This window comes from Prenolepis imparis, unplaced genomic scaffold (genome assembly GCF_030444845.1).
Source record: "Prenolepis imparis isolate NDT839.2.m4 unplaced genomic scaffold, iyPreImpa1.0 SCAF_7, whole genome shotgun sequence".
NCBI classification, from domain to species: domain Eukaryota; kingdom Metazoa; phylum Arthropoda; class Insecta; order Hymenoptera; family Formicidae; genus Prenolepis; species Prenolepis imparis.
In genome coordinates, this window is record NW_028141165.1 from 4913386 (window position 1) to 4926811 (window position 13426).

Consider the following 13426-nt stretch of genomic DNA (forward strand, 5'->3'; position numbering starts at 1 on the left):
TTATTTAATAAAATTATTTTATATTGAATAATGTCTTATATTGCACGATCATGATTATCTGACAAATCTTACGATATTCCATCTGTATGTTTGTTTCCTAACATCAGTGTAGACTTAATATTTTTAAGCGTATTTGCACATACAACTTTGTCTTTAATTTGTCTCTCTTTTTTTTTTTAAGGAAGGCAATGTGTCATATATTTTATTACTAATCTAGAAATAATTGTGTATTGCTTATTTTACATTGACACTTTACTTGTATTTCTATTGTTAGAATTGTCGCATTTGCAATTTTCCGTTGTCTGTCCTGTACATTTTGATGGACAACCGTCTTTTATCGCTTCCGGTTTTACTCCAATATCATAAATCTTAGTTTTCGATGGTTGCTCATATTTGCATATCACAGCATACATATCACCACCTAAACGAAGCGCTAACCATCGATTTTTTATAACAGCTAACTTTAGACACTCGCACGTCATTTTGGCGTGAAAATTTGTATGTAATGTTCTACCCATGCCCTCGATAACTATAAGATCCACATTATGCTTCACCATCGCAAGGCATAAATCCAAATTCAGGCGACTATTGAATGATTAAAAATAATATTATATTAATATTAAATATTAATTAGAAATATTAATTATAATAGTTATTAATATTAAAATTTTAATGAATATTACAAAAGTTCTATGAAAGTATAGAAATATATAAAGAAACATAAAAAAAATATAAAATAGCTTTTTTTTTTATTATCAGCAAAATATAGAATTGCCTATAATTGTAGTGCTAAGATATTTTACATTTGAAACATACCTGAGATCTAGACAAGGACCTGCTTGCGCAGTTTCCATGGCAATAAGTGTATTATCTTCTAGAGCCTGTTTGATAACATTACAAATTTTTGCGGCATCCCGTAATGTTACAACCAACTCGGGATATGTTACATCATTCAGAGCTGGCAAAGAATTAGCGCACAATATTACCTAAAAATATATTAAAAAAACAATTTTAACATAATAAAAAATAATTTTTTTATTAATTATTTAATAAATTGATTTCTAAATGACATTTTCAAAAAGTTTGATACAAGTACACAGAGAGAATTTTCTCTTAGAATTTACCCTGAAAATCATGGTAATCGTTGGACAATATATAGTATGGAAAGAATTTTATGAGAATTTCTCTGATTATTTATCACAATAAAAATAATATCTATCACAATAAAATATAAAATATGTTTGATTAATTTTATTGCAGTTTAGTAAAATTAAACATATTTTATATTTGGTGATAGATATTATTATTATTGTAATAAATATTAATCAGAGAAATTCTCATATAATTCTTTCCATACTATATTGTCCCACGATTACCATGATTTTCAGGGTAAATTCTAAGAGAAAATTCTCTCAGTGATGCCATTAATGTCAATAGAACTAACTTTTGTTCCTCGTTGTAATAAATCTCGCGCAAATGGCAAAATTCCAAGAATTATATCTACGCCACTGTTGTCTATAAAAACGGCTGCGCATTTGTGAGGCTGTTCATTCTGTAATCTATATATCCAATCATCTAAATTATCCTCTAACCATGGTCTACCTGTTTTAATAACAAAATATTTTTAGAATTTTATTAAAATAACAAAAAAAATTTATTGGAATGTACATTTTGTAGTAGCCAAGAGAAATTGCAGTACTGATTTTTTATTTAATAATAATAGTTTACCCGGAATTTTTGCTTGAGCTTCTTTAAAGCCAAAATCATCGGTTTCCAATAGTTTTGCAACATCTTTTGCACCCCAATCAAATATATTACCACTCAGAACGCCGAGGATTAAAGCTCTTATCTTTTCTACACCTTCTAACTTATCTAGAGCCGTTATGCGATCGTGTAGATGCCTCAATGCTTCCTCGTTCTCTTTTCTTTTTTGCTATAAATAAGACAATAGAATATAATACATAAATTTTGTGGTTCAATAATTTGAAAAATATTGAAAAACAGAAATCACCTACATGTAAATATGGATCCGGAAAATCAAACTCTTTCATGCAATGCTCAATAGTATCCAATAATATTCTAACTGTAAGTGCCCCATATGCACTGTAAGATAAAAATTATACAATTTAGTTCGCATATAAATATACGTATATATTTATATGTAATTAATTTATGACTCTGATACTGAATATCCAGAAAAATGAGCTATTAAGAGCCAGGCGCGGTTAACAAAGCGCAGATTCTTTTTTTTCCACTCAAGCTGAAACAGTGCATACGACCTTCAATAATATCAGCAATTTCTCCACGATGATTTAATCGCGACAAGTCTTTCTCCAGTTACAGTTCTTAATAGCCCATTTTTCCATTAGTTGGATAATTGATTTATTATTAACGTTTTTCATCAGTGATGGAAAACTTACACTGGTTGCGTATGGAGATAATGTAACCTATTAATGTACTTCTCCTTAAGTTTTGATCCTCTATCCTTTGCTGTCGGACTATGCGGTTGACTGTGAATAGCTCTTGACACAAATTTATCTACTGATTCTTCAAAACATTGCAGCCAATAATCTCTATAAGCATAAATATTTAATTATTTACGTTTGCATAATTTTTAAAAATAATTAAACGAAAAATCTCACCTGGCCTCCTTATCCTGAGCGAGATCTGTAGTATCAGGATTGTAAGATGCAGGATCTTTCAATAATGGACAGAATGTAACAGCATATTCTGCTTGATCAATTTCCAATTGATCAATCTTCATTCCAAGATCAGTTGGCACGGAATCTTTAAAACCCGATGATCCGGCATAATTTTCCAACCAGCTGTATTTGTCTGACTGTTCAGTGCCATACAAATATGCTCCAATTGCACCAAGGTAACCTTCATGGCGAAGAAAGAGAGGCTTTACCTTACCCTAGATAATGGATATGTGACAGCAACATAAATATATAGAAACATATAGTTTACAAAGAGCCTGCATTTTACTTTGATTTTTTGCTAATTATGTAAACACAATTCGATTAAAAAAGATATAATTAAAAAAAAAGAAAAAAACATTGTAAAGCATAGAGAGAAACAAATGTAGAGACTAACGTGAGACCAATATTTGATGGAGTATGAAATAGTATGCATTGATAGTGGATGGTTACGAAGAAAATAACCACCAAAATAAACTCTGTCCATATTGTATACAGTTGCATATAAACTAGCAATGTGCCCAATATCATTGCTAATGGTGAGCAATAAACTCCTTGCGAGATCAGCTTCAGAAAATTTTGGCTGTCCTGAAATGTTATATGTTAATATAATTAATATATATTTAAATATACTAATATGCATATTTTAGTTCTTTTTAAACTAAAAATTAATAATTACCACAAGCCACTGCCTTGCCAAAAGATGCTGCAATAAGCTCTCCAGGTAAACCTTGGGAGGAATAATCGCCTCCATAAATATCTTTCACTAACATATCTACATTGCGGTGATCCCCTCGTTCTGCAAGTTGCAGCAATTCATCAAAGCCCTAGCAGGGTGTTTTTAAAGTCATTGTTTTAATACATATCTCTATATATATAATTCACATGACTCAATGGAGTACTAAGATGGAGCAGAATCCTTTCATATAATGTGAAACAATTCATTTTATCATAAAATTTCACTTCAAACAGATTTAGACAGTAAAGTTAAATTAAAAAAAAAAAAAAAAAAAAAAAAAACTTAAATAATACATTGATCAATGTATTTGCAATTGTTTAACACTAGTAAAAAGAAATAATAGGTGTAATCTAAGAACATTTTTTTTTATAAATTCTATACCTTTCTTTTTGTCAATAGTGACCCTAATCCCCAAAATGTACCTCCTCCTGTAGCTGTACCCCCGACTCTTTCAAATACTTTATCTGACTCTACCTATAAAAATTTTAAAAATTCTTAAAAAAGGTTCATTTATTTACTATAAACAGAAACTTATTATATAATATATAAATATTATAATTATAAATATATTATATAATATATATATAATATTCTAAATATATTTATAATTATATAAATATTCATTTATTTACTTTAAGAATACTGACGCCACTGCCAACATTAACTAGCAAATATGGAAATATGTTAGGTTCAGCTTTTTGAAATTTATACTCTGGATTTGCATGACGATGAAACTCAAAAGCTTCACATGGTATATTTTTAAGTAAGAAATTACATCCTTTTATCAGACAATCTATCTCATCCTCCTTGTCAACTCTGAAATTTTATCTTATCAGTTAGTAAACATGAGCTTGAGAATTACACATGTTGTGTATTTCAAGTTCAACAATATAAAATTAAATATTACATCTAAGGAGATATTATTTTTTAAATTTATTTTTAATATATTTATAATTTTGCAGATTAAGAAAAATTTACAATATAAAAATACTTACAATAATCCTAATTTCTCTTGCAGTAAAGGAGTATATTTAAATGCTCCACCTCCAGTTACTTTAATACTTTTTCCATGAAAGCGTTCGACATCTACCAAATTCTTCTTAACAAAGTCTAAGCAATTCTCAATATATCTTGTCTCAAACTTAACAAAGTGCAGTCTGCTACCCTCAAATACTTTGTATGCTCGTTCTCCACTATTTCCTAAACCTTCTGCATCCTCATAAAGTGCCTTGCGATAACTTATCGTTGAATAATAGGCAATTTTCGTTAATGACAATCCTGAAATAAAATATGCAATAACACATATTAAATTTAAAAAACATATAGTATGAAAATATTTACTTTTCTCTTTGCACAGTAAAGCAACTGATAATTGCATAAGGGCAATTCGAAATTAGTCATGCATTTGATACACAAATATATTAACATAATAGATATTATGTAAACGTGGATGTAGAAGATAATTAGATTTATTTCGTGACAGTTTATAAGGTGATGATAATCAGCAAGAACTAATGTTAGGCCAAGCTGAAGATGCTATTCGGAAAGAACTATATTTGGGGCTCCGATTGTATAACATACCGATGTCTATGGCGAAGGTTTGCGCATTTTTTAGATTGGCAAACACCTCGACGGCCGGCGGCAATTTGATGCATTGCGGATGCGAATGCTCGCCGTCGATCTCCGTTGCCATTTCTGTATTACAGACCAAAGTACGTCGAGTCTCCCAGCGTGATTGACACACACTTGACGGTCCACGCGTATTTAACGACTGGCAGGTGGGTGATTGTATACCTACAGCTACATGATCGACGCGTGAGGATCAGGTGCTAGATAAGATGCTCTGATTTATGTAGCCGATATAAACATCTGATTCTAGGTGAGCGGGTGAGAGAGGGAGTTTCGCTCTTTCTCGTTTTTACTCGGTACACCAATTACTCGTTTACTCATGTGTTGCGCATGCGGAATACAGTGTATACATTTTAGTTTTCGTCAAGGTTAGTTGGGTCAGTTAGGTGTTAGGTCCGATAAGTTGACGTATATTTGACTATATTCTTCATAGATTTATTTATTTCTCTAGGCGTTCATTTATATTAGAGAGATAATATAAATTTAACCTTAGGTTCTACGTTTATACATATTATAGGTATCTTCTGAAACATTATGATTATTGATATTTTAATTGTAGAATTAAATTTGTGCTCATAGGTGTAATTACTGATGTTTTTATAATATAATATATACATTACTCGCGCATATATAATATATATTTACAGATATCGATACTAATATTAATGATTTTTCAATTTACAATTGTAATTAATATCATATCTTATATATAATAACAATTTCTTACAATTACAACATATATATTACATGCTCCATATTACTCTTGGTATTATCTATTGACTTATTGCACTCATATTTTTAAAAATACTATGAAATCCAAACATATCTATAGAGTTCAAAAACTTAAAAGATTTACAAAGCTACATGCAGATTATAAATGTGACACTGCAAAAGTTGTTTTTGAAAAGTTTGAAAAGTCATTTACAAATTTTAAATAAAATTTTGGGTCAAAATTTTTAACTTAAATTGATTTATCTTTATGTATGTAAGTAACATGTATATTATTAAATATACTTAATCAGAAAATAACAATTTAATCAGAAAAAATCACTTCTGATTAAATTCTGTCTTTTGCTTAAGAAAGCTTAGAATTTTTCTGCTTTAAGAACAGCAATTTAAACTTGTTACTTTGTAATAAATTATATGAACCATATGTACAAAATTTATGTGATACAAATGGAATATAGAAAGCTCTAAAAAGTGGATGCGACCTGTAACATAAATAATAACAGATTATATTAGATATGAAAGAATATTCCTAATTACTGTTAACATATATTGAATATATGAATACAATTTTTAAACTTACTTTGATGCATCTAGGAATTTAGAAGATTTTACAATAGTAAAATGATTACTTAGGTGGGAATAATTCGGTTCTAAAGTTGTTTCAGTTCCTATATCCAGATCCAATAGAAAATGGCACCTATCTAAATTAAACTGAAAGCAAAAGAGAAAGAAAAAAATATTGATAAAGAGAATTGATATAATTATAAAATTTAATAATTTGATATCTTGTCATAAAATAAGTACTTACATAGCGTGATGATTCCTCTTTATTCATATCATTAAAATGTGCTTGAATTATACTTGTTGCGTTTTCATGATCTAGAAAAGGTTGTGGTAATTGTCCTTTAAATTCGGACTTCAAATATTGTAACTTCCAACTAAAAAAAAAAAAAATAGTTTAACATTATTATATAAGAATAATGCAATCATATTAAATTAATACAAAATGTATCAGTGCAGTAATATGTAGAAGGAATATATTCCTTAATTAATTCCGAGCTATAAATTTTGCACTCACTTGTTGGATGGAAAGAAAAAACTGTTTGGAAAACGATGCCACTCTTTTCCAATACAAAAGTTTATATTAACGTCGTTAGGTACTTCGCCTTCTGTTCCAAGCTTGTTAGCTTCAAACATAATTTCCATAGGAGCATAATATCCTAATATAATAAATAAACTATATAAAAAATAGTATAAACTATATAAATGATTAGGCATATAAATTGTTATTTAAATATATAAAAAATATATTATAAAATATATAAAATATAAAACCTTTATAAATCGCTAACGATCTTGACAATCCCAAGAGGCCACATATTAGTATCGCCAAAATGGTAATGTGTGTAGTATATTGTAAGTAGTGGCAACTGATATGCGACGAATTGAATTTCGTTCTAAGAAAAAAGTATAACTTCTGTACGGTATCCACTGCTATAGCGCCTGCCAAACAAATCAGAGGATATACTGGAAACAAGAAGCGTTCCTCCTGTTGACACATTCATCTCGTCAATTTCACCATTTTCTGTTTCATAGGTCAATGCATTTGTTATATATTATTAGGTAATATTAGGTAATAGAAGCACACACATTTGAACAATTTAAACATTGCAAACAATAAAAAAAATTTTAATACTTTTCAAGAATGCAGAAATACGTTGTTAAATATATTTATTCTTCTGTTAATAATGTAATATACTATCAATATTATTTTTTATACATACTTTGTGTGGTTGAAGGAAGAACACGAAAATCCATAGATATAAAGGCGCTAGCGAATACCAATAAGAAAGGCATAAACGATCTCTTGGTCGCGCCGGCACGATCAACCATACTAAAAACTATAACATATAACACAGAATAAAATTTTAAAATACTGCCAAAATATATTACACGTTATATAAGGATGTTGTAACTGTCGCGCACTTTCGTTCAGTAAACGATTTAAATACAAATTTTAAAGATGCAAATAATTAATATTTTGCTTATTCGATTGTGTCAATTTGAAATTTAATTTGATTTAGTCAAGATTTTAATAGTGAAAGATATAAAAATAATAATAATAGTAAAAGAATTCTGAAAAAATATAGTATTCAAATCTTTCGACTTAAGAGAAAATATTAATTAAAATTTGCTAAAGAATATCTGTGTACAGAAAATGCGCGACTTCTAAGGTATCCTGTATATGCAAAATATGAATATACTATCAAAATTCTTACTAAACCCAAGGGTGCAAATAATGCGCCAATAAAGACAAAGTTGAAATTCAAAAATCCATTGACGATGTAATAACTGAACGGTTCAGTGCCATAAAGATTAGGTCCATGATTGGTGAAAACATTGTACAATATTATATTTAATGGTGCGGCGACAAATTTGCCAAAGTATAAGGAATCCACCCACACCATTGGTATTCCAATTACAACAGCGGATATAACAACCCACTTTATAAATTTACTCCATTCTCGCCTGTGTATTAATATTTCAACAGCAATAGGAAGTCTAGAAAGTAAAATAAAGAAAATAAATTTTTCATTCTATCTATAATATGTAGTGTTTACATTACATATACAAATTACCCTAGTAAAGCTGCAAATGGCCATCCAAGTAACGAAGAAATGGCTGTAGCAAAAATAGCCAATTCATACTGGCGAGCATACCAAGCTGCTATGGCGACAGTACTTAAATACCTGTGAAAACATTAATATAATATAGTTGAATATAATATAATAGATAATATATAATTTCTTGCTGTATAAAAGTTATGCTCACATTGAAAAAGACGATGGTAAAAATGCAGCACTGGAAATATACATCCCAGAGCTAAGAGTAAGAAATGCTAATGTAAGCCTCGCTACATGAACTCCAAATTCGCGACAGACATTTCTGGAAAATATAAGAGATTACAAGTCATAGAATAAAACTAAGATTTGCATCAATTATAACTTATACAAAATATAGATATTATCTATTAAAGATAGTTTTATAAAAAAACAAAACATACTTGTAAAAGTACACTTCAGATAATGCACAACCCACTGACAGGAAGCATCGTATAAAGTAGAAAACTAATACAGGATTTGGTTCCAATAAGTAATGATAAACTTTTGCTGGTACCATGTGAATTAATAGATACATATATGAACGTAAGGCATATTCAGGACTATATTCCCATGTTTGCTGGCCTGTTCCATAGAGCAAGTAATGACTCTAAGACAATTCAGAAGATAATATAAATGCATGTTATTGCATAAAAGTATATGATATAAAAAATTAAAGAATAAAATTTATGATACACATATTTTTTGAAAGAATTAACTGTCTCAATATCTTTTATATTTTGATTAAAATGGAAATCACAACTTTAGATGCAACAAAGAATGTATAATTAAAAAAATAATAATTTTTAAAAGTCTAAAATATTTATATTCATAAGATTAAATAATATTATAAATTCACCGGTTCCCAGTAATTGTATGTTTCATCACAATCTGTTATGTGACTCCATATAGCGGAGCAAAATCTTGCCGATAGTAACAGTTTGAAAGCTGTATCATAACCAGGATAAATAAGTCCCACATCGGAAGATTCTTCTGGCCTGAAATGTATTTGTTTAATTCTTTGCTTCATACTTCTTTTACTTTCATATTTTAACTAGCATTATTTACAGTATGATTCCTCGACAGGATTTTGTTTTATAATTGAGGCTTGCAAAATTATAATTATTTTAAAAAATAATACTATAAGAATGTATATAATTTATCTTTCTGAATACAACATTGTCTGCAATAATTAATGGAAAAAATATAAACCAAATAAATATGCAGAATGTAGGATCTTTTTTACTATTTTAAAATTCATGAACTCACATATCTTGAATTACAAAAATTTTTTAAATAATACCAAATATAATGTAAAATTAAAATTAAATTAAAATTAATCAAAGTAAAACTAAAATTAATAAAAAATTAACATGAATATCACGAAGAAGTTGCATAATATTTGTTGTCCAGTGTTTCCAATGCGTCACTGACAGGTTAACCGGTATGTGAGTTGATGAAACGAATTTCACGCACCAGAAATATTTATGAAACTGTCTAGGGAACAGGAAAAGGGAAAGGGGGAGAACATTTTATATACTTTGAGAATCTTCTTCCATTGATTTTTTTCAATTCTTTCTTCGACAAAACGAGCTGTCGCTGACGTTGATTAGGCGCCATGATCTTTCGCGGACCTTATTTATTATCCACTATACTATTTACTTTTGCTCTCTCACTCTTCTCTCTACTATTGGCTGGATTCCGTAAAGCGCATATGCGCGCATTTATCTATAGTACACGTCACGTATATTATAGAAAATGCGTGCATTTACGGAATTCAGCTATAATCTACTGAGACCACATTGCTAAAATATATACTTATCAAATTTAAAAATCAATACAAGAAAATATAATCGAAACCATAATTAAAATCTTTCATCGAATATTATTTTGCAAAATTATGCTTTTTTTTTTAACAAGACAAAGATATACTGACAAAGAAAGAGCTCTCTTCCTCCATGTCATCCATTTAAATTTAAATTTTTTTACAATTCATACATTTTAAACAACATTGATAATTAAATATTGTTTCATATTATTTTAAAATTATAAGTATTTGATAAAAGTTGTATGCGCGTGCGTAAACATTTGTTATTTCCATAGAGATAATAAACACTCTGATGACTATATATATGTAAAAATGGAGATTGATCCGAAATTTACATTCGTACCATTGAATCAGAAAAATTATGTCTTATTTAACGACAGAAATACACAAGAGTATCTTTGCAAATGGTAACATTAAAATATATTTATTTTATTTTAGTATAATACGATTTTTACATCACGTGTAGATGTTTAATTTTTTAATTATTATTATAGTGGGCACTTTTTATTCTCTCGATAAATAAATAATGATAATTATTTTTAAATGTGTATAAAAAATTATTTTATTTAGGGGTTTGAAAGGAAATTTTGTCATTCAGAATTTTTCGTTCAACGAATCATTTCAACAGTATCACAAATATCAGCTGGCTGATGTAAGTTATTATATTTATGTTTCGTTTGTGAATAAACGAAAATAACAATTTTTTAATTAAATCATAACTAGATGCAATTAAATGTAGATCGATATTTTAATAAAAAATCAAAATCGAATTTTCTTCAATTAAAACAGAATATGGATATAAAAATTAATCTTTCTATTGTGTACAAAAGATTTAAAATTAACTTACTAATAATTATATATAACTAATTGAATAAACAAAAATATAAAAAAATAGTATAATTATTCAACAATTTGTCTATGTAATTTATAATCTTTATTTAAATTCATAATTAAATTTGTAGGCGTTTTTTAAAGACGATTCCGTTGCAAAAGTGTTACTGTCTAAACAGGGAAACGCTTGGGTAAAGCAAGGTATCATATATTTGTAATTTTTAGTAAAAATTTGTTATAACCTTTAGCCTTTTTTATGAATAAAATTAGCCAAATAAAAAACATTTTTGCCGCTAGGCATACGAGCATCGAACGTGGAGATAAAGCAAGTACCATGTTCCGTTTTAAGTATGTCTTTCTTTAATAAACTGAAGGATCCAGATAATGGGATAACGTATAGTTCAGGAACGATTTGTAAAAGATTTGATATGCAAGTAGAGGATTTTGTGGTATCTGATAATTTACGTGGTGTAAGATACTTTCATTAAAAATATAAGCTCTGTATTATTGTAATATTTCAAATTGTTTAATGAAAATATTTAAAGTTAGAAATTTTATCGAAATGCGTGTAAATAATCTGCAAATTCTAAGATGTGCGTTTATATGCTAGAAATTTTTAATGCACCTATTATTCTTATTTAGATGCTTTTAGACGAGGAATCGGAAAAATATAATTTGTATTCAGAAGAAGAAAGAAATGAATTTGTTTTTCGAATTTTTCAAATGCTCATTCTTGGCGGAATACTATGCCAATTTGAGAATACATTAGAGCCATACCTAGATGTTACTAAAAGTATTTATAAGGATCTTATAAGGTTCTTATCAGAATATATTTATATTAAATTTGTTTTCAACGAAATGTAGAACGATAGGAAATTTAACGCTGCATTTCTTCTAGGGTGCAGAAACAAAGTACTTCAAATGATTTAGTCGTAAGTATTTTGGTATTAGAAGTAATTGCTAAGGATAGCAAAGGTCAAGATTACTTTCCATCTGATTCTAGTAAAAGACAAAATTTTGCCTTCCTATTGATAGATGCTAATTCTCGCGAAATTACATCTTTTGTGCATCAATATGGAGGGTATTGTCCTGTGGACTGACTCTGATTATATTATATTATATATATATCGTTCTATCATATAAATATTATACTTATTTATTCATCTTCTTAAGCATATTTTCTTAATTCATTAGATAATATATTTGAATATTTGATCGATAGTACATTTACTAGCAAATAAAATTTGCATAATATAGTTTTAGAAACACATAAAGTTCATATAAAAATAATTTATGACAATGTGTGTGTGTGTGTGTGTGAATATCAATATATAATCATATATATTATTTGTATTTCATACAAGATAATTTATTTAATTATATATTGTGAGCTTAATATATCTACTTAATTGTCTTTATATTTTTTCTATATATAATTTAATTTATATATAAATACAATTTTTTTGTTGTATGTGTGTAAAAAGTTATTTGTTTAATTGAACGCCACTATAGTGTATATATGTATATACTTTATATATATATATAAATTATATACACGAACCATTAAATTTGTTGCAAAAATTATATAAAAAAAATAAACTACTATTACAGGGATTTAATTTATTTAAATTAATTTACATTATATATACCAATATCATTTAATGGGAATTTTATTTCGTCAAATTAAACATAAATAAAACATTTAGACTGTAAATTTCTTTGCGTAATTCTGCTGTATATATTCACTTTATTATTGCCTTCTTGCACATATTAAATAATTTCTTGCAAAATATATCATCCTAATATTCACAGAAGTTATATATATATATATATATATATATATATATATATATATGTGTGTGTGTGTGTGTGTGTATTCATAATTTATAAAGATCATCGTATCACCTGTTTTAATAATATATATTGGGTATAAATATACAATCATCACAAAATTATTTAAATGTTTTATATATCTATTTTTAAAACTTATTTTTAACACTTATAAAAAGGACAATTTATAAATGCCATGATGAATATTAGTCCGTTGTTTTTACGACTTAAATGTAAAACTAGATGTAAGTTTACTGATTTAATGATATATTTAATGATTTTATTTTATTAATTGACGGACAGCATAATAATATATGGAGAAAAATTCTATTTATATATTCGTAAAAAGATTTATGTACATATGTTTGAATAAAATACAAGATATATTAGTTAAATATACATAGCATTTGTATGCTAAGAATACTATATATATATATATATATAGTATTCTTATGAATATTTAAGAATTTCAAAACGTTTA

General features: G+C 27.6%; 3 protein-coding genes across 3 annotated transcripts; 1 reads left to right on the forward strand and 2 right to left on the reverse strand.

Annotated features, from left to right (window-relative positions):
- Window positions 1–5189, reverse strand: LOC145938450 (4'-phosphopantetheine phosphatase). Its single transcript, XM_083042106.1, is given in 14 exon segments — window positions 1–315; window positions 318–585; window positions 817–986; window positions 1445–1602; window positions 1729–1933; window positions 2016–2103; window positions 2421–2573; window positions 2643–2917; window positions 3097–3287; window positions 3379–3526; window positions 3820–3912; window positions 4071–4254; window positions 4434–4716; window positions 5020–5189. Coding segments are annotated over 14 exon segments (2373 nt in total). The 5' UTR covers window positions 5132–5189; the 3' UTR covers window positions 1–270.
- On the reverse strand, window positions 5127–10131 carry Alg9 (alpha-1,2-mannosyltransferase Alg9). Its single transcript, XM_083042107.1, has 12 exons — window positions 9997–10131; window positions 9316–9454; window positions 8861–9066; window positions 8629–8742; window positions 8436–8546; window positions 8076–8358; window positions 7581–7697; window positions 7132–7345; window positions 6875–7016; window positions 6605–6734; window positions 6377–6507; window positions 5127–6278 (listed from the first exon to the last, which is right to left on the reverse strand). Exons 1-12 carry the CDS (start codon window positions 10074–10076, stop codon window positions 6143–6145), a joined length of 1803 nt encoding a protein of 600 aa, XP_082898233.1. The 5' UTR covers window positions 10077–10131; the 3' UTR covers window positions 5127–6142.
- Window positions 10132–10596: 465 nt separating this feature from the next.
- LOC145939037 (cilia- and flagella-associated protein 300) lies at window positions 10597–12215 on the forward strand. The gene is made up of 6 exons (XM_083043069.1): window positions 10597–10691; window positions 10855–10936; window positions 11247–11316; window positions 11413–11585; window positions 11758–11930; window positions 12014–12215. The coding sequence occupies exons 1-6, from the start codon at window positions 10597–10599 to the stop codon at window positions 12213–12215; spliced, it is 795 nt and encodes a 264-aa protein (XP_082899195.1).
- Window positions 12216–13426: the final 1211 nt, after the last annotated feature.